Raw genomic sequence first — 22,409 nt, 5'->3', positions numbered from 1 at the left:
TCAAGGCAGTAATGGGCGCTAGGTGAGAAGAACGCACACGTACACCCGATGTCCTCACAAACGTGCACAACTCCTAATCAATATTGCACATATCATTAATCTGCATAAAGTGACTTTTATCGGGTGAAAGTTGATTTAATTTCCAACAAAGAGCAAAGTTCCATCCACCGTATACAGACTATAAGCAGCTCAGATCAAAGTGTTTAACGGTATAATCTCATCCATAAGACTGTACCATGTATGTGCTGCAGTTCAAAGGCGCCTCCAGCAAGTATTTTCTACGACTGGTGTGAACGCCGTGTTCTCTTGGTGAAAAGAAATTCTGCAGTAGGTCAGCCAAGGCGGTGGGGGGAGGGTTAGGTTTAGGGCACCCGGGGGGGACACTTAGGGTTAGGCAACCCCCCGGGAGGGTTAGGGTTAGGCTAAGGGGAGGGAGGGACTTAAGGTTAGGCAACCCCCCGGGAGGGTTAGGCTAGGGGGAGAGAGGGGGAGGGTTAGGCACCCCCGGGGGGGACTTAGGCTTAGGCAGCGGGGAAGGGGGGGGTTAGGCATCCCTGAGGAGGGTTAGGGGGTTAGGTTAGTTTATACTTACCTTAGGGACGATTGGGATTTCCAGCGCTGTCGGGCTTCCGCTGCCGGGCTCTGCTCATCTGTCGGCCAGGCGTTGTCAGGAATCCTACCGATTCCAATAAGATCGGGCCTGAGGCTTTTCAGCCAACTGACTTTATTATTGCTGTCATATTACTCCCCTGTAATCTTATGGATGCTCTGTTCTCACATCAGTGATCAGGCTACTTTGAGGCTCCTTGTAAGTTGCAGATTGTACATTGAGCATCCGTTATTAAACTGTTTCTGGTGTCTGTTCTGTGGCTGCACCCATGACACTTTGGGGTCTGCACGATAGGCCTGTAACCTGGCTCAGCTCTTACTTTGTCATTTCAGGACATAGTGACAGAAAGCAACAATTTTGATTTGGTCAGTTTTGTCCCTCTTCTCCGTGAGAGAATCTATTCAAACAACCAGTACGCCCGTCAGTTTATTATCTCCTGGGTGAGTGTCTCTGGATCTGCGGTCAGTCTGTGTCAGCCCGCTAAGGTTTGCTGGTGTATCCTTCGGAATAATGTCTGTCGTTTTGTCTCAGATACTCGTGTTGGAGTCTGTTCCTGACATCAATCTTCTGGATTATTTGCCGGAGATTCTGGATGGTCTCTTCCAGATCCTGGGAGATAATAGTAAAGAGATCCGTAAAATGTGAGTATCTGGCCCATGGTCGGTATGTTTCTGGCAGGGCATGTGTTCCTGGGTCAGTTTCAGTCAGTGCCACTTGCCTGAGCAAGTAAGGTTCTGTGCCAGACATATGGGGACAGATGGGCAGGAGGTGAGCAGTGTGTCCTTCTCTGTTCCTGCAGGTGTGAGGTGTCTCTGGGGGAATTCCTGAAAGAGATCAAGAAAATGCCGGACTGTGTAAAGTTTGCAGAGATGGCCAATATTCTGGTGATACATTGTCAGTCATCAGGTAAGTCTCTTCCTGTTCACCAGTGACCTTCATGCACCCAGGGACTCCTTCAGGTCTGGCGTTCAGTTGCCGGAGGCTGGAATCCGGGGCCAGTAACAGAATAGCTTACAGTAAATGATATAGAAGAGAGAAAGACTAATGGATATTATGTTGTGCAAGGTTCCCAGGTTTTAGTAAATGATACAGTATGCTTAACATGGTTATAATGTCAGTCCTATGTACTATAAAAATGAAAACCAATAGGAGGTATAACATAACCACAGCGGCAATGGAAGGAGGTTATTACCAGATGTTGGTGAGCGGGTGATCAGAGAGAGTGGGCAAGTCTCTGGGTGTGGAAGGAGGTTATTACCAGATGTTGGTGAGCGGGTGATCAGAGAGTGGGCCGGTCTCTGGATGTGGTGGGAGATTATTACCAGATGTTGGTGAGCCGGTGATCAGAGAGAGTGGGCCAGTGTGTGGGTCTGGAGGGAGATTATTACCAGATGTTGGTGAGCGGGTGATCAGAGAGTGGGTCAGTCTCTGGGTGTGGGGGGGGGAGATTATTACCAGATGTTGCCGAGTGAGCCGGTGATCAGAGAGAGTGGACCAGTCTCTGGATGCGGGGGGAGATTATAACCAGATGTTGCCGAGTGAGCCGGTGATCAGAGAGAGTGGACCAGTCTCTGGATGCGGGGGGAGATTATTACCAGATGTTGCCGAGTGAGCCGGTGATCAGAGAGAGTGGACCAGTCTCTGGATGCGGGGGGAGATTATTACCAGATGTTGCCGAGTGAGCCGGTGATCAGAGAGAGTGGGCCAGTCTGTGGGTGTGGGGGGAGATTATTACCAGATGTTGCCGAGTGAGCCGGTGATCAGAGAGAGTGGACCAGTCTCTGGATGCGGGGGGAGATTATTACCAGATGTTGGTGAGCCGGTGATCAGAGAGTGGGTCAGTCTTTGGATGCGGGGGGAGATTATTACCAAATGTTGGTGAGCCGGTAATCAGAGAGTGGACCAGTCTGTGGGTGTGGGGGGAGATTATTACCAGATGTTGGTGAGCCGGTAATCAGAGAGTGGACCAGTCTGTGGGTGTGGGGGGAGATTACCAGATGTTGGTGAGCCGGTAATCAGAGAGTGGACCAGTCTGTGGGTGTGGGGTGAGATTATTACCAGATGTTGCCGAGTGAGCCGGTGATCAGAGAGAGTGGGCCAGTCTCTGGATGCGGGGTGAGATTATTACCAGATGTTGGTGAGCCGGTGATCAGAGAGAGTGGGCCAGTCTCTGGATGCGGGGTGAGATTATTACCAGATGTTATTGAGCCGGTGATCAGAGAGAGTGGGCCAGTCTCTGGATGTGGGGGGAGATTATTACCAGATGTTGCCGAGTGAGCCGGTGATCAGAGAGAGTGGGCCAGTCTGTGGGTGTGGGGTGAGATTATTACCAGATGTTGCCGAGTGAGCCGGTGATCAGAGAGAGCGGGCCAGTCTGTGGGTGTGGGGGGAGATTATTACCAGATGTTGCCGAGTGGGCCAGTCTCTGGATGCGGGGGGAGATTATTACCAGATGTTGGTGAGCCGGTGATCAGAGAGAGTGGGCCAGTCTCTGGATGCGGGGGGAGATTATTACCAGATGTTGCCGAGTGAGCCGGTGATCAGAGAGAGTGGGCCAGTCTCTGGATGTGGGGGGAGATTATTACCAGATGTTGCCGAGTGAGCCGGTGATCAGAGAGAGTGGGCCAGTCTGTGGGTGTGGGGGGAGATTATTACCAGATGTTGCCGAGTGAGCCGGTGATCAGAGAGAGTGGGCCAGTCTCTGAATGTGGGGGGAGATTATTACCAGATGTTGCCGAGTGAGCCGGTGATCAATGAGAGTGGGCCAGTCTCTGGATGTGGGGGGAGATTATTACCAGATGTTGCCGAGTGAGCCGGTGATCAGAGAGAGTGGGCCAGTCTGTGGGTGTGGGGGGAGATTATTACCAGATGTTGCCGAGTTAGCCGGTGGTCAGAGAGAGTGGGCCAGTCTCTGGATGTGGGGTGAGATTATTACCAGATGTTGGTGAGCCGGTGATCAGAGAGTGGGCCCGTCTCTGGATGTGGGGTGAGATTATTACCAGATGTTGCCGAGTGAGCCGGTGATCAGAGAGAGTGGGCCAGTCTCTGGATGTGGGGGGAGATTATTACCAGATGTTGCCGAGTGAGCCGGTGATCAGAGAGAGTGGGCCAGTCTCTGGATGTGGGGGGAGATTATTACCAGATGTTGCCGAGTGGGCCAGTCTCTGGATGTGGGGGGAGATTATTACCAGATGTTGCCGAGTGAGCCGGTGATCAGAGAGAGTGGGCCAGTCTCTGGATGTGGGGGGAGATTATAACCAGATGTTGCCGAGTGAGCCGGTGATCAGAGAGAGTGGGCCAGTCTCTGGATGTGGGGGGAGATTATTACCAGATGTTGCCGAGTGAGCCGGTGATCAGAGAGAGTGGGTCAGTCTCTGGATGCGGGGGGAGATTATTACCAGATGTCGGTGAGCCGGTGATCAGAGGGAGTGGGCCAGTCTCTGGATGTGGGGGGAGATTATTACCAGATGTTGCCGAGTGAGCCGGTGATCAGAGAGAGTGGGCCAGTCTGTGGGTGTGGGGTGAGATTATTACCAGATGTTGCCGAGTGAGCCGGTGATCAGAGAGAGTGGGCCAGTCTCTGGATGCGGGGGGAGATTATTACCAGATTTCGGTGAGCCGGTGATCAGAGAGAGTGGGCCAGTCTGTGGGTGTGGGGGGAGATTATTACCAGATGTTGCCGAGTTAACCGGTGGTCAGAGAGAGTGGGCCAGTCTCTGGATGTGGGGTGAGATTATTACCAGATGTTGGTGAGCCGGTGATCAGAGAGAGTGGGCCAGTCTCTGGATGTGGTGGGAGATTATTACCAGATGTTGGTGAGCCGGTGATCAGAGAGAGTGGGCCAGTCTCTGGATGCGGGGGGAGATTATTACCAGATGTTGGTGAGCCGGTGATCAGAGAGAGTGGGCCAGTCTGTGGGTGTGGGGGGAGATTATTACCAGATGTTGCCGAGTTAACCGGTGGTCAGAGAGAGTGGGCCAGTCTCTGGATGTGGGGGGAGATTATTACCAGATGTTGCCGAGTGAGCAGACATGCTTATTTTCCTGTCCATATTCCGTTGTCCACAGATGACCTGATACAACTCACTGCCATGTCCTGGATGAGAGAGTTTCTGCAGCTGGCCGGCAGAGTCATGCTCCCATACTCCTCAGGCATTCTCACCGCAGTTCTGCCCTGCCTGTCCTACGATGACCGCAAGAAGAGTATCCTTCATCTGGTGTGCGATGAGAACTAGTTACCATTACTGTATATTTGTCTGTAATGATCCTTATAGGTGGAAGACATTTAGGTGCTTGCTTTCCTTACATAACACTATCTCCAGGCATCAAAGAGGTGGCTAACGTGTGTAACCAGAGCCTGATGAAGCTGGTGACCCCAGAAGATGATGAAACGGATGACACCGGTCTCTTACCGACTCTTCAGTCTGAGGACGACCTCTCCTTACATCAGGAGAGTGCGGATCACGGTGAGACCCCCTGTACGGCGCTGGCCATATGACCGATCCAGTAGCAATAGAGACCGGGGATTGCAGTTGCGACAATATGCTAATGACTGACTCGCTGTGTAGAATTTAGAGACGCCCACTGACAGCATCTCACATCCGCCGCTCACGCACAGAACGCAGATCCGGCGGTCATCAGCCTGCTGAGTAAGTCTAAGCTGTCCAGACACGCCTGCGTTTTTCTAACCACCCCCCGTTTCCCCCTCCAGAACTCTGACTGGCTGTCACTCACTTTGCGCTGTGAATTCCCTGTGTGAGCGTATTCGCAGTTCAGTCGCTGAGCGTATGCAGTGCGGCTTACACACATGCGCACTGGCTAATCGCTCATTCTGCATAAATATCGGCAGTGCGACCATCTCTGAATCAGGCCTCAAGTACAGCACATGAAACCTGGAAACACAGCGCGATGGCAGAACGGGACCTGCACGGCCATCTTGTCTGTTGTCTATGGGGGGGGGGCGCACAAGCTTTTCTCTCACGTGATTTGTGCTTCATATTAGAGACCATCAAGCACCGTGAGCCCCATTATTGTTGCCTTATAATGTTGAGCTGGGCAGCTGCAGAATCAGTCAGGAGACCACTGACCGTAGCCCTGTGCGGTTATCTCTCTGTATGCAGCAGTAATGTGGCCCTTATTGGCTTTACCCTCTTTACAGTAGAGGCTCCGAGGGCTCATCCTGTTGTGTGTTTGTGGCCCTGGGGTAGATGGGGGAGGTGCGGGGGCAGAATGAGGCTCGGGTATATGGAGAGAGGTGACTAAAGGATTGGTTGAGGGCTCCTTTCACATGGTGGGTATACATGCAGGAGAAGATCTTCTGGGGGTAGAATAAGCAGACCTACAATACTGTGCAAAAGTTTTGGGCAGGTGAGAAAAAACTGCTGGAAAGTAAAAATGCTCTCACAAATAGAAGTGCTAATAGTTTATTTATATGAATTAACAACATGCAAAGTGAATGAACAGAAGATAAATGTAAGTCAAATCAATATTAGGTGTGACCGCCCTATGTCTTTGTCTTGAGTTTTTGTTCCAAACATCTTGGAGAACTAAGCACAGATCTCCTCCTGTATATGTAGCCTTCTCATATCCTTCTGTCTCCATGTAATCCCAGACAGACTCTATGATGCTGAGATCAGGGCTCTGTGGATGTAGGTTGCTCATATCCTTCTGTCTCTCCATGTAATCCCAGAAAGACTCTATGATGGTGAGATCAGGGCTCTGTGGATGTAGCTGGCTCATATCCTTCTGTCTCTTCATGTAATCCCAGACAGACTCTATGATGGTGAGATCAGGGCTCTGTGGATGTAGCCTGCTCATATCCGTCTGTCTCTCCATGTAATCCCAGACAGACTCTATGATGGTGAGATCAGGGCTCTGTGTATGTGGCCTGCTCATATCCTTCTGTCTCTCCATGTAATCCCAGACAGACTCTATGATGGTGAGATCAGGGCTCTGTGTATGTAGCCTGCTCATATCCTTCTGTCTCTTCATGTAATCCCAGACAGACTCTATGATGCTGAGATCAGGGCTCTGTATATGTAGCCTTCTCATATCCTTCTGTCTCTCCATGTAATCCCAGACAGACTCTATGATGGTGAGATCAGGGCTCTGTGTATGTAGCTTCCTCATATCCTTCTGTCTCTCCATGTAATCCCAGACAGACTCTATGATGCTGAGATCAGGGCTCTGTGTATGTAGCCTGCTCATATCCGTCTGTCTCTCCATGTAATCCCAGACAGACTCTATGATGCTGAGATCAGGGCTCTGTGTATGTAGCTTGCTCATATCCTTCTGTCTCTCCATGTAATCCCAGAAAGACTCTATGATGGTGAGATCAGGGCTCTGTGGATGTAGCTGGCTCATATCCTTCTGTCTCTTCATGTAATCCCAGACAGACTCTATGATGGTGAGATCAGGGCTCTGTGGATGTAGCCGGCTCATATCCTTCTGTCTCTCCATGTAATCCCAGACAGACTGGGTGATGGTGAGATCTGGGCTCTATGGATGTAGGGTTGCTCATATCCTTCTGTCTCTTCATGTAATCCCAGACAGACTCCATGATGGTGAGATCAGGGCTCTGTGGATGTAGCTTGCTCATATCCTTCTGTCTCTTCATGTAATCCCAGACAGACTGGGTGATGGTGAGATCAGGGCTCTGTGGATGTAGCCTGCTCATATCTGTCTGTCTCTTCATGTAACCCAGACAGACTCTATGATGGTGAGATCAGGGCTCTGTGGATGTAGCTTCCTCATATCCTTCTGTCTCTCCATGTAATCCCAGCCAGACTCTATGATGCGGAGATCAGGGCTCTGTGTATGTAGCTGGCTCATATCCGTCTGTCTCTTCATGTAATCCCAGACAGACTCTATGATGGTGAGATCAGGGCTCTGTGGATGTAGCTTGCTCATATCCTTCTGTCTCTCCATGTAATCCCAGACAGACTGGGTGATGGTGAGATCAGGGCTCTGTGGGGGCCATATCATCACTTCCAGGACTCCTTGTTCTTCTTTACACTGAGGATGGTTCTTAATGACATTGGCTCCAAATGTATTCTGCAGCAGAACAACGACCCCAAACATACGGCCAATGTCATTAAGAACCATCCTCAGTGTAAAGAAGAACAAGGAGTCCTGGAAGTGATGATATGGGCTCACAGAGCCCTGATCTCACCATCACCCAGTCTGTCTGGGATTACATGGAGAGACAGAAGGATATGAGCCAGCTACATCCACAGAGCCCCGATCTCACCATCACCCAGTCTGTCTGGGATTACATGGAGAGACAGAAGGATATGAGCCAGCTACATCCACAGAGCCCTGATCTCAGCATCATAGAGTCTGTCTGGGATTACATGGAGAGACAGAAGGATATGAGCAACCTACATCCACAGGAGGAAATCTGTGCTTAGGGCCTGATTCAGAGCCAGACGCTCTGACAAGAGCGCTCGCTCTGAATCAGGGCCCTCCTACCTAAAATTGGAGCTGCCTCCTGGCTGCTCGCATAGCTGTGGGTGACCACCCACAGCTTACGCGAGCGGCCAAAAAGATGGTCGCGATGGTCAAGACCATTGCGACCATCGGGCTTGCGACGAGACCCTGCGGTAGGGTCTCGCTGCCGCAAGCCCTGGAGTGCTTTTGGCTCTATCAAAGCCAAAAGCACTCCCACTGACATCACTAGTGATGTCATTGGGGCCGGACCCAGACGGTAGGCGGTCCCATGGGAACGTCTCCGTCTGGGCAGCAACGCCGCCGGCACGCCCACCAAAGGGTTCGTGCTGTCACTCACCATCGACAGCACACCCCCTTTGGTGCGAGGCCCGCAGCGACGGCTGGCCGTCGCTATGCGGGTCTCGCGCATGCGCACGACGGAGCTCCCTCCGTCGTGCGCATGCGCACTAGGGCACCATCGACCCGCTTGCGAGCGCTCAGCTCTCGCAAGCGGGTCTGAATCAGGCCCTTAGTTCTCCAAGATGTTTGGAACAAAGACTCTGTGCAAGTTCCTTCAAAAACTGTGTACAAGTGTACCTAGGAGAACTGATGCTGTTTTGAAGACAAAGGGCGGTCACACCTAATATTGATTTGATTTACATTTATCTTCTGTTCATTCACTTTACATTTTGTTAATTGATAAAAACAAACTATTAACACTTCTTTCTACTTCAGGGTCCATAGGGGGTCCACAAGGTTGACCTTGGGTATAGCTGGATCTGGATCCACGGGCACCATGCAGTTAAAGCTTTGCTGCTCCCAGGATGCACTTGGGTCCGTCCTCCTCTATACCCCGCCCCCGAGCCACAGGCACCTCAGTTTTAGTTGGTGCCCGGTCGGAGTCGGGTCACCCTGGGCAGTGGGGCTGCATAAGCAGCCTCTAAGCTTTATTTTTATTTTTAAAAGAAGATTTTATTTCTTTATTTTTACTATCTTCAGAGCGGCAGCATCAGACTGTCCATCTGGACGTCCACGCTGCCGCTCCAACAGCCCCGCTGGCGCTGCGACGCCAGTACTGATCTGGGGATCGCAGCGGGACCCCGGATTCAGTACTAGCTTGGCTCCGGGAGCTCCCACTGACTGCTGCCGGATTCTACGGGGCCAGGTAACCCGCTGCGCGTGGGGATCAAAGGCAGTCTTTAAGCCGTCTGTCTCTGGGGACAGACTGGCGGCGCTAGTAGCGGCGGCGGGCTCCCCCCTCTGTGGCATACCCCGCGTGACCGCTGGCCCCCAGGGTGTAAGTACCAGCGGGGAACCGGCTTCCCTGGGGGTTAATACTAACTAATTCCCTGCTTGAGCAGCTCCTCCCCTCAGCCCAGTGCGCCTTCTCTCATGTGTGCTGGCGTCGCTGGGCTGTTCTCACTCGGCCACTCCTCCTCAGAGCTCTCCGGCGGCCATCTTCCTCAGGCAGCATCGCAGAGCTCCCAGGCGGCATACAGTGGACCAGTCCCCCTGCGTACCTCTCCCCCTGCAAAGGACAGTGTTCGCAGCGCTATAGCCCTCCCAGACACTGAATCTGGGAGGTTGATTGTAGCGGAAGGTGCAGTGAGTATAACTTCCTGCATGGTATGTGACTTTTTGCTAGTGCTGCTGTCTGTGCTTTTTCTACTTACTGTCAGCTTTTTACCTATCCCTTTCCTTCTCCTACGGCCCGCAGGTGCGTGGGGGAGGGGTGTTCTTTCTGTGTACCTCACTTATATAAATCTACGTATTTGTGAGGTCCGTCACATACAGCGGTGTGCTCCTCAGTACCAGATTGTGGGCTGTTTGTGTTGCATACTTGGGAGTGCGTGGGTGTTATACGCCTTACCTCGTTTCAGTGATGCATTTTTATTGCAAAAGTTTTGTGTCATGTCTGATGAGGAGAATGAGCGCTCCGAGGCTCCTGTGTTGTTTTCCTGCCGACGCTGTTCGGCAGGGGTTGACGGGGCGGATTTGTCTCAGGACGGTCTGTGCGGGCAGTGCCAGCTGGTACCTGGTCCCTCTAAACCCCCGGTGGCGCAGGATCCTCCGTGGGCGATGTTTACGCAAGTGCTGGCACAGTTCACGGACTCGGACGTGTCTTCGGATGACGGGGAGATCCATGAAGACTCAGCCTCCACCTCCTGGGCCCCGGCATCCGAGTCAGAGTCCTCCATTAATGTGCCGGCATTGGTTAGGGCGGTGCGGGCCATCCTTCATATAGAGGAGGATGTGCCGGCTCCCAGGTCGAAGTACCCTAATTTTAAAAAGGCCAAAGTAGCTTTGACGGTTTTTCCCCTGTCCGACCAGTTAACGGATCATATGGCAGGGGCCTGGCAGTTGCCCAGCAAGAGATTCCAACCGCAGAAACGGTTGGCTTCAAACTATCCCTTTCCTGAGGCTCATTGCAGGACGTGGGAAAATTAAAAGCGCTACGCTGCCTTTGCCGTCGATCTCCTCCCTGAAAGATCCCACGGACACAAAAGTAGAGGCTTGTTTAAAGTCTATCTACTCTCTCTCGGGGGCGGTGGCCCGTCCGTCCATGGCCATCTCTTGGGTGGCTAAGGCCATTGAGAGCTGGGCCAGCGCTTTGGAGGATACCTTTCCGGAGGATGCTCCGGAGATCCAGAGAGCATTAATAGGAGAAATGAGGGATGCGGCTTCCTACATTGGTGAAGCATCGTTAGATGCAAGCCTGCTGACCTCTCGGGTGTCGGCTGCAGCTGTGTCGGCGCGTCAGTCCTTGTGGCTGAGGTCTTGGAGAGCTGACGCAGACTCCAAAAAGGGCCTGGAGGCCTTAACCTTTTAATGGAGAGTTGCTTTTTGGTCCAGACTTGGACAAAATAGTGGATACTCTGGCTAAATCTAAATCAGCCTTCCTCCCTTCGGCTTCTGCACCTACCAAGGTACGGAGCTCTGCCTTTCGGTCCTTTCGGGTTCAGGGCAAGGCCAAAGGTCAGTCCTTCCCGAGGCAGTCGGCGACCAAGGCCGCTTCTAAGCCCAAGAAGCAGGCCTGGAGTGCCAGGCGCCCTTCTTCCAATTAGGAAGATAAACCTTCTGCCTGATGGGACGGGCTTCCCTCTGGGGGACCCCAGAGTGGGAGGCCGACTTCTTCTATTTGCTCAGTGCTGGCACAATACCACCACGGATGCCTGGGTTCGAGAAGTGGTCTCCCAGGGGTACGCCCTGTCTTTTCGGCACAGACCGCCCCACCAGTTTTTCTGCACGAGTCCCACTCAGGACAAGACCAAGACTTTACAGATTCAGGAAGCTATAGAGTCCTTGCTGAAAGCAGAGGTCATTGTTCCCGTTCCTCAATTACAACGAGGGACGGGGTACTATTCTTCTCTGTTTCTGGTGCAGAAACCCAATGGTTCTCATCGCCCTATCCTCAACTTGAAGTCTCTGAACAAATTCCTCAGAGTTCCCAAGTTCAGGATGGAAACGTTACGTTCCATCATTCTGGCGATGGAACCTGGGGATTACATGGTGTCCCTGGATATCCAGGACGCCTACCTCCATGTTCCGATAGCACCTTCGCACCAGCGGTACCTGAGGTTCGCTATCCTTCAACATCATTATCAGTTCCGGGCGCTACCCTTTGGCCTCTCCACGGCACCGAGGGTATTCACAAAGATTATGGCGGTCATGGCCGCACATCTTCGGAACCAGAATGTACGGCTGCTGCCGTATCTGGACGACCTCCTGTTGCTGGCGAGCTCCCCGGAGGTACTGCTTCAACATCTCCACCTGACGATCGCTTGCCTGCAAGCACACGGGTGGTTGATAAATTGGAAAAAGTCCTCCCTGATTTCATCACAGCGGATGGTTCATTTGGGAGCCCTGCTGGATTCTCGTCAGCAAAGGATCTTCCTGACCCCGGAGAAGGTCTCCTCCCTACAGCTGCGGATACACAGTTGCCTGAGCAGTTGCCGCCTGTCGGTCCATTCGGCTATGAGAGTTCTGGGGTTCATGGTGTTGACATTTGACATGGTGGAATTTGCCCAGTTCCATTCCCGGCCCCTGCAGGGGCTGATTCTCTCGGAGTGGAATGGGTTACCTCACCGGATCCGCTCTCAGATGCTGGTGTTGTCCCCAGAGGTTCGGCAGTCTTTGGCTTGGTGGCTTCAGACAGCTCATCTGGTCGAGGGGCGCCCCTTTTGTATCCCGGACTGGGTCCTGCTCACGATGGATGCCAGTCTCCGGGGTTGGGGGGCAGTGACCGGCTCATTGTCGCTTCAGGGTCGTTGGTCCGCGGAAGAAGCACTTCTCCCCATTAACATCCTGGAACTGCGGGCAGTATACAGGGCCCTGCAGTCGTCCGGCCCCGTTCTTCACGGAAGGGCGGTTCAGGTGCAGTCCAACAACGCCACCATGGTGGCGTATATCAACCACCAAGGAGGAACTCTCAGTCAGGCAGCGATGTCGGAGCATTCTTGCTTGGGCGGAGTGTCACATTCCAGCGATCTCGGCAGTCTTTATTCCCGGAGTACTCAATTGGGAGGCGGACTTCCTCAGCCGTCACGACGTGCATCGCGGGGAATGGTCGCTTCACCCAGAGGTGTTTCAGCTACTCGTGGACAGGTGGGGGCTGCCGGAGCTGGACTTGATGGCCTCCCGTCACAATCACAAGGTGCCCGTTTACGGGTCAAGGACAAGAGACGCAGGCGCCTGTCTGGTAGACGCGCTGTCGGTGAAATGGACTTTTCACCGGGCGTATCTGTTTCCTCCGATATCCATACTTCCTCGGGTTCTGCGGAAATTCAAGCAGGACGGCGGCACGCTCGTGCTGGTAGCTCCGGCGTGGCCCAGACGTCCTTGGTACTCCGATCTGAGGAGCCTCTCCATGGACGTTCCGTACCTTCTTCCTCAGCGTCGGGACCTGTTGTCTCAAGGGCCCTGCCTTTACCCGGATTTGGGTCGGCTGTCTTTGACGGCGTGGCTCTTGAGACAGCCGTCTTGAGGTCTCGGGGTTTCTCCAGTTCGGTCATTGGTACCATGCTTAGGGCACGCAAGCCTGCTTCCGCACGGATTTACCACAGGGTGTGGCACACTTACTTTCAGTGGTGTGAATCCAGAAGCTATGATCCTCAGGTGTTCCGGGTTTCCAGAATCTTGGAGTTCCTTCAATCAGGTTTGGACCTCGGCTTACGCCTTGACTCTCTGAAGGTTCATGTGTCTGCTTTGTCCGTGTGGTTTCAACGACGGATTGCTACACTGCCAGATGTTCACACCTTTTTCCAGGGTGTTCAGGATCCAGCCTCCCTTCGTGCCTCCGGTGGCTCCTTGGGACTTGGCGGTGGTGCTTCGGGTCCTGCAGGGTCCTCCTTTTGAGCCTCTTGAGTCAGTGGAACTCAAGTGGCTGACATTCAAGACCGTTTTTTCTCCTGGCAATTGCTTCTGTCAGGAGGGTGTCAGAGTTGGGGGAGCTTTCCTGTCCTGAGTTTTTGCCCAAAGTGGTCTCAAAGTTCCACATCAATCAGGAACTTGTTGTGCCAGCTTTTCAGTCACCTGATCTTTCAGCTGGTGAGACTTCCTTAGATGTAGTCCGGGCACTTAGAATCTATGTGGATCGGACTGCTTCGGTTAGGAAGTCTGATTCATTGTTTGTCCTCATTGGTTTTCACAGGAGGGCTTTGCCTGCCAACAAGCAAACTTTAGCCCGTTGGCTTTGTTCCGTTATTTGTGAGGCTTATGCACAGGAGGGTTTACCTGTTCCAGCCTCTGTTAAGGCTCATTCCACTCGTTCTGTGGGTCCCTCTTGGGCTGGTAGACGTGGCACCTCTGCTGCTCAGCTGGTTTTGAGGTTCAAAGCGTTTGACACCTTCGCATCTCAGGATGCATCCTTCGGGCGCCGGGTGCTCCTTTCAGCACAAGAGCGTCCCCGCCCTTAGTTGAACCGCTTTGGGACATCCCCAAGGTCAACCCTGTGGACCACCTATGAACCCTGAAGTAGAAAACAAGAGATATGGTAAGAACTTACCTTTGTTATCTCTGTTTCTACGAAGTCCATAGGGTCCACAAGGCGCCCGCCCTGACGCACCTGGCTTCATATGGGCTGTGTGGCTGGTCACCAGTTTTCCGTCTCCCATTTCTGTGAGTATGGTTTCCTGTGTGTTCCAGTCTTCCTCCTCTCTGTTTAGTCTCCTCCTCCGGCCTTGGCTGCTTACCAACTGAGGTGCCTGTGGCTCGGGGGCGGGGTATAGAGGAGGACGGACCCAAGTGCATCCTGGGAGCAGCAAAGCTTTAACTGCGTGGTGCCCGTGGATCCAGATCCAGCTATACCCAAGGTCAACCCTGTGGACCCTATGGACTTCGTAGAAACAGAGATAACAAAGGTAAGTTCTTACCATATCTTGTTATTTGTGAGAGCATTCTCACTTTGCAGCAGTTTTTCCCCACCTGCCTAACATTTGTGTACAGTATTGTATATATTCTCGTACCTATCAGTGTGAGGAGATAGAAATCTGACCTCCATGGTTGTGGCTGTTCCATTGTCTTCTTTTTACTTTGTCGAAACAATTTTGCAGCACTTGGAAACAAGATGAGAGCAGTAGCTGCTGCTGGTGTGACCACGTACCGTAATGTACCGGAAAGCGGAATAACCATGCTTACAGAGATGTAATAAATGAGTGTGCCTCACATGTAAAGAATTATGCTGCGTGTGATACAGATGGGTCCTCATACATGTAGCCTCCTTGCGCTTTAAACAGCCCTTCTAATCGCGCCATGCCGTGCGTCTTTTTGTGTGACTTTTTACCTTCAAATGCGTCTTATTCACACAGTAATGCCAATAGCAATCACAAGCTGCTTATACTGATTACAATGATCTACAGCGTGTCTATATTCTGTGTGTGACTGCGGATGTATGTGCCCGCTATACGCTATGTTACAGAGTTACAGCCGCTGATACTACGTTACTATATCGCCCATCCAGATACACACAGTACATAGACATGTTGTATATCATTGTAATCAGTATAAGCAGCTTGTGTTTGCTATTCCCATCACTGTGTGAATAAGACGCATTTGAAGGTAAAAAGTAGCACGAAAGATGCTTGGCGCTATTGAGGCACACGTAGCTCCTGCGTTGTGTGGCGCCACTCGTAGCACATGGAGGATAGTTGTATGTGGACACATCTGTATCTCCATCCGTTATATACAGGTGCCATTTGTAGAGGGATGAATACACGTGTGCTTCTTACATACATGACCTCTCCTAACTTTCAGAGTCCTTTTATTATAAGGCAGAGAAAAGATTGCTCTCGTATCAGGCACTCGTGGCTGCCGTGTCAGGCACTCGTGGCTACTGATATTCTGGCTCCCGTATCAGGCACTCGTGGCTACTGATATTCTGGCTCCCGTATCAGGCACTCGTGGCTACTGATATTCTGGCTCCCGTGTCAGGCACTCGGGGCTACTGATATTCTGGCTCTCGTGTCAGGCACTCGGGGCCACTGATATTCTGGCTCCCGTGTCAGGCACTCGGGGCTACTGATATTCTGGCTCCCGTGTCAGGCACTCGGGGCTACTGATATTCTGGCTCCCGTATCAGGCACTCGTGGCTACTGATATTCTGGCTCCCGTGTCAGGCACTCTGGGCCACTGATATTCTGGCTCTCTTGTCAGGCACTCGGGGCCACTGATATTCTGGCTCCCGTGTCAGGCACTCGGGGCCACTGATATTCTGGCTCCCGTGTCAGGCACTCGGGGCCACTGATATTCTGGCTCCCGTGTCAGGCACTCGGGGCCACTGATATTCTGGCTCCCGTGTCAGGCACTCGGGGCCACTGATATTCTGGCAGGCTGGAGAACTCTAAGCTAGTGATGACCATCGATGGATAATCACAGTTGGCCGATAGTGCTCCAGTGGTTCTCCAGCAGAGCTTCCGATGGTTTTTTCTTTGTTTCAGGTGCCAGGACACGGAGCCTAGCTCAGCGCCCAATGTGACCTGTCTGATGGGCACGTTGCCTGGTGACAGATACCCCTTTTATACCAAAGTCCCTGGTCTGATCCGGAATTTGGAACACTTTTCCGACCCTGGACAGACCCCTTTTACCCCGTGGCGCGAGTCGGCACTGTTCACACCAGTCAGCACTCACCCGGGTCTACCGGCACAGGTGAGCAGCGCTTCTTCCCCTCCACAACCCTCTTACCTCACTCCGCAGTGGTCCAGAGGGTGGGTGGGCTGTACTGCTCAGGCTGGCAGCGGTCCAGAGGGTGGGTGGGCTGTACTGCTCAGGCTGGCAGCGGTTGCAGTGGACGCTTGGAGATATCATCTCCATGCACCAGTGAAGCCGGCCAATCAGGCGGCATGCGGCACGATCCGGGTCATGGTGCCCCGGATCGTGCCGTTTACACTTCAGGGCGACACGGGTACGACATGAGCTCAACCCTGCAGATTACCCAGGATAGATCCCCTGATTACCCAAGATAGATCCCCTGATTACCCAAGATAGATCCCCTGGACCCAGCTGAATCCATTTACACTGACAAAAGTCCCAGGTTGATGCGCTTTCACTTCGGTCTAAAAGGGGATCACCATTAGTGGGTGCAACAATCCAGGGCTGACTCAAGGCACGTGCACCAGTGCGGTCAGACGGGCGCCACCCCATAGATAACATAGTAATAGCAGTCTGTGTACAGTGCACGGCGCCTGGGGGCTCATCTCGTGTTACAAGGTGCTGGGCACTCCATGCTGGGATATACAGTAGTGGGGGCAAATGCCTACCGGGCTCGTCTACATGTAGCACAAATGCTGGGGAGCTTTATATTCACACTGCGGCTTAGAGCCCCCCCCCCCACCACGCCCCGCGGCCCTGAGTCTTTATCATAGAGACCCTGAGTGTCCAGGTCTCTGACGGGTGATGCTGTGAGGAGATGTGACCACCACACACACACCGGTCCATTTATCATGAAATATTTGGGGCTTATTCCCAGAAAACACCTGTTGTTGGGACATACCCGCTAATATTTAGTATCCCCTGAATGTTATGGAGGGATTGCAGCAGTTCTCTGATACCTGACGCTGTCCCATCATTTCCTCCGCCAGGTTTCTATGGGGATACAATATCGCGTCCAGATCACATTACAAATGCGATTATTAATAAATGGGCCTCACTGACCTCTCCATCTGCAGCCAGGACAGCGTCCGTCTCGCACTAATATATTGTATATCTATGCAGCCAGGACAGCGCCCGTCTCGCACCAATATATTGTATATCTATGCAGCCAGGACAGCGTCAGTCTCGCACCAATATATTGTATATCTGTGCAGCCAGGACAGCGTCCGTCTCGCACCAATATATTGTATATCTGTGCAGCCAGTACAGCGCCCGTCTCGCACCAATATATTGTATATCTGTGCAGCCAGTACAGCGTCCGTCTCGCACCAATATATTGTATATCTGTGCAGCCAGTACAGCGCCCGTCTCGCACCAATATATTGTATATCTGTGCAGCCAGTACAGCGTCCGTCTCGCACCAATATATTGTATATCTGTGCAGCCAGTACAGCGCCCGTCTCGCACCAATATATTGTATATCTGTGCAGCCAGGAACGCGCCCGTCTCGCACCAATATATTGTATATCTGTGCAGCCAGTACAGCGTCCGTCTCGCACCAATATATTGTATATCTGTGCAGCCAGTACAGCGCCCGTCTCGCACCAATATATTGTATATCTGCGCAGCCAGGAACGCGCCCGTCTCGCACCAATATATTGTATATCTGTGCAGCCAGTACAGCGTCCGTCTCGCACCAATATATTGTATATCTGTGCAACCTGGACAGCGCCCGTCTCGCACCAATATATTGTATATCTGTGCAGCCAGGAACGCGCCCGTCTCGCACCAATATATTGTATATCTATGCAGCCAGTACAGCGTCCGTCTCGCACCAATATATTGTATATCTATGCAACCTGGACAGCGTCCGTCTCGCACCAATATATTGTATATCTGTGCAGCCAGGACAGCGCCCGTCTCGCACCAATATATTGTATATCTGTGCAGCCAGGACAGCGCCCGTCTCGCACCAATATATTGTATATCTGTGCAGCCAGGACAGCGTCCGTCTCGCACCAATATATTGTATATCTGTGCAGCCAGGACAGCGCCCGTCTCGCACCAATATATTGTATATCTGTGCAGCCAGGACAGCGTCAGTCTCGCACCAATATATTGTATATCTATGCAGCCAGGACAGCGTCAGTCTCGCACCAATATATTGTATATCTGTGCAGCCATCAGCAAGGTTCCCGGCACCACTGAGCAGCTGAAGCGTTTATTTCTGTATGATGTGTAGGATGGACGCTTCTCCCTCTGTATGGTGTGTAGGATGGACGCTTCTCCCTCTGTATGGTGTGTAGGATGGACGCTTCTCCCTCTGTATGGTGTGTAGGATGGACGCTTCTCCCTCTGTATGGTGTGTAGGATGGACGCTTCTCCCTCTGTATGGTGTGTAGGATGGACGCTTCTCCCTCTGTATGGTGTGTAGGATGGACGCTTCTCCCTCTGTATGGTGTGTAGGATGGACGCTTCTCCCTCTGTATGGTGTGTAGGATGGACGCTTCTCCCTCTGTATGGTGTGTAGGATGGACGCTTCTCCCTCTGTATGGTGTGCAGGATGGACGCTTCTCCCTCTGTGTGACGTGTAGGATGGACGCTTATGATGCGTAGGCAGGACGCTTCTCCCTCTGTAGGATGTGTAGGATGGACGCTTCTCCCTCTGTATGGTGTGTAGGATGGACGCTTCTCCCTCTGTATGGTGTGTAGGATGGGCGCTTCTCCCTCTGTAGGATGGGCGCTTCTCCCTCTGTAGGATGGGCGCTTCTCCCTCTGTAGGATGGGCGCTTCTCCCTCTGTAGGATGGGCGCTTCTCCCTCTGTAGGATGTGTAGGATGGACGCTTCTCCCTCTGTATGGTGTGTAGGATGGACGCTTCTCCCTCTGTATGGTGTGTAGGATGGACGCTTCTCCCTCTGTATGGTGTGTAGGATGGACGCTTCTCCCTCTGTATGGTGTGTAGGATGGACGCTTCTCCCTCTGTATGGTGTGTAGGATGGACGGTTCTCCCTCTGTATGGTGTGTAGGATGGGCGCTTCTCCCTCTGTAGGATGGGCGCTTCTCCCTCTGTAGGATGGGCGCTTCTCCCTCTGTAGGATGGGCGCTTCTCCCTCTGTAGGATGGGCGCTTCTCCCTCTGTAGGATGGGCGCTTCTCCCTCTGTAGGATGGGCGCTTCTCCCTCTGTAGGATGGGCGCTTCTCCCTCTGTAGGATGGGCGCTTCTCCCTCTGTAGGATGGGCGCTTCTCCCTCTGTAGGATGGGCGCTTCTCCCTCTGTAGGATGGGCGCTTCTCCCTCTGTAGGATGGGCGCTTCTCCCTCTGTAGGATGGGCGCTTCTCCCTCTGTAGGATGTGTAGGATGGACGCTTCTCCCTCTGTATGGTGTGTAGGATGGACGCTTCTCCCTCTGTATGGTGTGTAGGATGGACGCTTCTCCCTCTGTATGGTGTGTAGGATGGACGCTTCTCCCTCTTATGGTGTGTAGGATGGACGCTTCTCCCTCTGTGACGTGCAGGATGGACGCTTCTCCCTCTGTATGATGTGTAGGATGGACGCTTCTCCCTCTGTGTGGTGTGTAGGATGGACGCTTCTCCCTCTGTGTGGTGTGTAGGATGGACGCTTCTCCCTCTGTATGGTGTGTAGGATGGACGCTTCTCCCTCTGTATGGTGTGTAGGATGGACGCTTCTCCCTCTGTGTGACGTGCAGGATGGACGCTTCTACCTCTGTGTGACGTGTAGGATGGATGCTTCTACCTCTGTATGGTGTGTAGGATGGACGCTTCTCCCTCTGTATGGTGTGTAGGATGGACGCTTCTCCCTCTGTGTGACGTGTAGGATGGACGCTTCTCCCTCTGTGTGACGTGTAGGATGGACGCTTCTCCCTCTGTGTGACGTGTAGGATGGACGCTTCTCCCTCTGTGTGACGTGTAGGATGGACGCTTCTCCCTCTGTAGGATGTGTAGGATGGATGCTTCTCCCTCTGTGTGACGTGTAGGATGGACGCTTCTCCCTGTGTAGGATGGGCGCTTCTCCCTCTGTAGGCTGGATGCCTCTCCCTCTGTGTGATGCGTAGGCTGGACGCTTCTCCCTCTGTAGGATGCGTAGGATGGACGCTTCTCCCTCTGTATGGTGTGTAGGATGGACGCTTCTCCCTCTGTGTGATGCGTAGGATGGATGCCTCTCCCTCTGTGTGATGCGTAGGATGGATGCCTCTCCCTCTGTGTGATGCGTAAGATGGACGCCTCTCCCTCTGTAGGATTCGTAGGATCGACGCTTCTCACTCTGTATGGCGTGTAGGATGGACGCTTCTCCCTCTGTATGGTGTGTAGGATGGACGCTTCTCCCTCTGTATGGTGTGTAGGATGGACGCTTCTCCCTCTGTATGGTGTGTAGGATGGACGCTTCTCCCTCTGTGTGACGTGTAGGATGGACGCTTCTCCCTCTGTGTGACGTGCAGGATGGACGCTTCTCCCTCTGTGTGACGTGCAGGATGGACGCTTCTCCCTCTGTGTGACGTGCAGGATGGACGCTTCTCCCTCTGTGTTACGTGCAGGATGGACGCTTCTCCCTCTGTATGGCGTGTAGGATGGACGCTTCTCCCTCTGTGTGACGTGCAGGATGGACGCTTCTCCCTCTGTGTGACGTGCAGGATGGACGCTTCTCCCTCTGTGTGACGTGCAGGATGGACGCTTCTCCCTCTGTGTTACGTGCAGGATGGACGCTTCTCCCTCTGTATGGTGTGTAGGATGGACGCTTCTCCCTCTGTTTGATGTGTGGGATGGACGCTTCTCCCTCTGTGTGACGTGTAGGATGGACGCTTCTCCCTCTGTTTGATGTGTGGAATGGACGCTTCTCCCTCTGTATGGCGTGTGGGATGGACGCTTCTCCCTCTGTTTGATGTGTGGGATGGACGCTTCTCCCTCTGTGTGACGTGCAGGATGGACGCTTCTCCCTCTGTATGGCGTGTAGGATGGACGCTTCTCCCTCTGTATGGCGTGTAGGATGGACGCTTCTCCCTCTGTTTGATGTGCGGGATGGACGCTTCTCCCTCTGTGTGACGTGCAGGATGGACGCTTCTCCCTCTGTGTGACGTGCAGGATGGACGCTTCTCCCTCTGTATGGCGTGTAGGATGGACGCTTCTCCCTCTGTTTGATGTGTGGGATGGACGCTTCTCCCTCTGTTTGATGTGTGGGATGGACGCTTCTCCCTCTGTATACACCAATCAGAAAGGACCACAATTGGCCTCTATGACGCTGTCCTACATTCCCTGTGATCCCCTCATAGTAATTGTTATTCTGTGCTGACGTGTGATATGTCAGGGACCTCTCTTGTATGATAGGGACCATTGGTGCATGTCGTGGACCCCTTCTGTATTACAGGGACTGCAAGTGCTTGGCAGGGACCTGTTGTGAATAATGGGCTCCTGCATGTTGGGGAACTCGCTTGTATAACAGGGACTGCTAATGCATATTGGGGACCTCCTTCTTTATAACAGGGACTGCTGGTGCATGTCAGGGACCTCTTCTGTATAACAGAGACCGCTAATACTTGTCAGGGACCTCTCGTGTATAACAGGGACCACTAGTGCATGTCAGGGACCTCCTCTGTTTAACAAGGGCCGCTAGTGCTTGGCAGGGACCTGTTGTGAAAATAGGGAACCCCTCCTGTATAACAGTGACTGCTAGTGTATGTCAAGGACCTCTCCTGTATAATAGGGACCACCTTTGCTTGTCAGGGACCTTGTGTATAACGGGGACTACTAGTGCGTCTTCTGTATTATAACGGGTCGCTAGTGCTTGGCAGGGACCTGTCGTGAATAATGGACTGCTGCTGCATGTCTGGGACCTCTCCTGTATAACAGTGAATGTTAGGGACCTCTCTATAACAAAGACGGCTTCTGCATGTCAGGGACCTCTCCTGTATAATAGGGACCACTAGTGCATGTCAGGGACCTCTCCTGTATAACGGGGGCTACTAGTGCATGTCAGGGACCGCTCCTGTATAATAGGGACCACCTTTGCGCGTCAGGGACCTCTCGTGTATAACGGGGACTACTGGTGCGTCAGGGACCTCTCCTGTATAACAGGGACCACTAGTGTATATCTAGGACTGTCAGTATACCACATTTGTCTCTGGATAGGAGTATGTGTGTGGGGTTACCAGTCCATCTCTGGATGGGAGTGTTTGTGTGTGGGGTTACCAGTCCATCTCTGGATGGGAGTGTTTGTGTGTGGGGTTACCAGTCCATCTCTGGATGGGAGTATGTGTGTGGGGTTACCAGTCCA

At 52.7% G+C, this 22,409-nt stretch overlaps 1 protein-coding gene across 1 annotated transcript in view; it reads left to right on the top strand.

Moving 5' to 3' along the window:
- Positions 1 to 22,409, top strand: part of VAC14 (VAC14 component of PIKFYVE complex) — an 88,342-nt gene that overhangs the window by 7,033 nt on the left and 58,900 nt on the right. Inside the window, exons 5-9 of the mRNA XM_088455951.1 lie at positions 943 to 1,050; positions 1,142 to 1,251; positions 1,410 to 1,516; positions 4,678 to 4,812; positions 4,932 to 5,075. Coding sequence (XP_088312077.1) covers positions 943 to 1,050; positions 1,142 to 1,251; positions 1,410 to 1,516; positions 4,678 to 4,812; positions 4,932 to 5,075 — 604 coding nt within the window. The remainder of the gene's footprint in view (positions 1 to 942; positions 1,051 to 1,141; positions 1,252 to 1,409; positions 1,517 to 4,677; positions 4,813 to 4,931; positions 5,076 to 22,409) is intronic.

The sequence above is a fragment of the Taudactylus pleione genome, unplaced genomic scaffold, assembly GCF_031769625.1.
Source record: "Taudactylus pleione unplaced genomic scaffold, aTauple2 ptg000681l, whole genome shotgun sequence".
Lineage (NCBI taxonomy): Eukaryota > Metazoa > Chordata > Amphibia > Anura > Myobatrachidae > Taudactylus > Taudactylus pleione.
The sequence above is the reverse complement of the archived record's forward strand: the minus strand, read 5'-3'. Positions and strand labels throughout refer to the sequence as shown.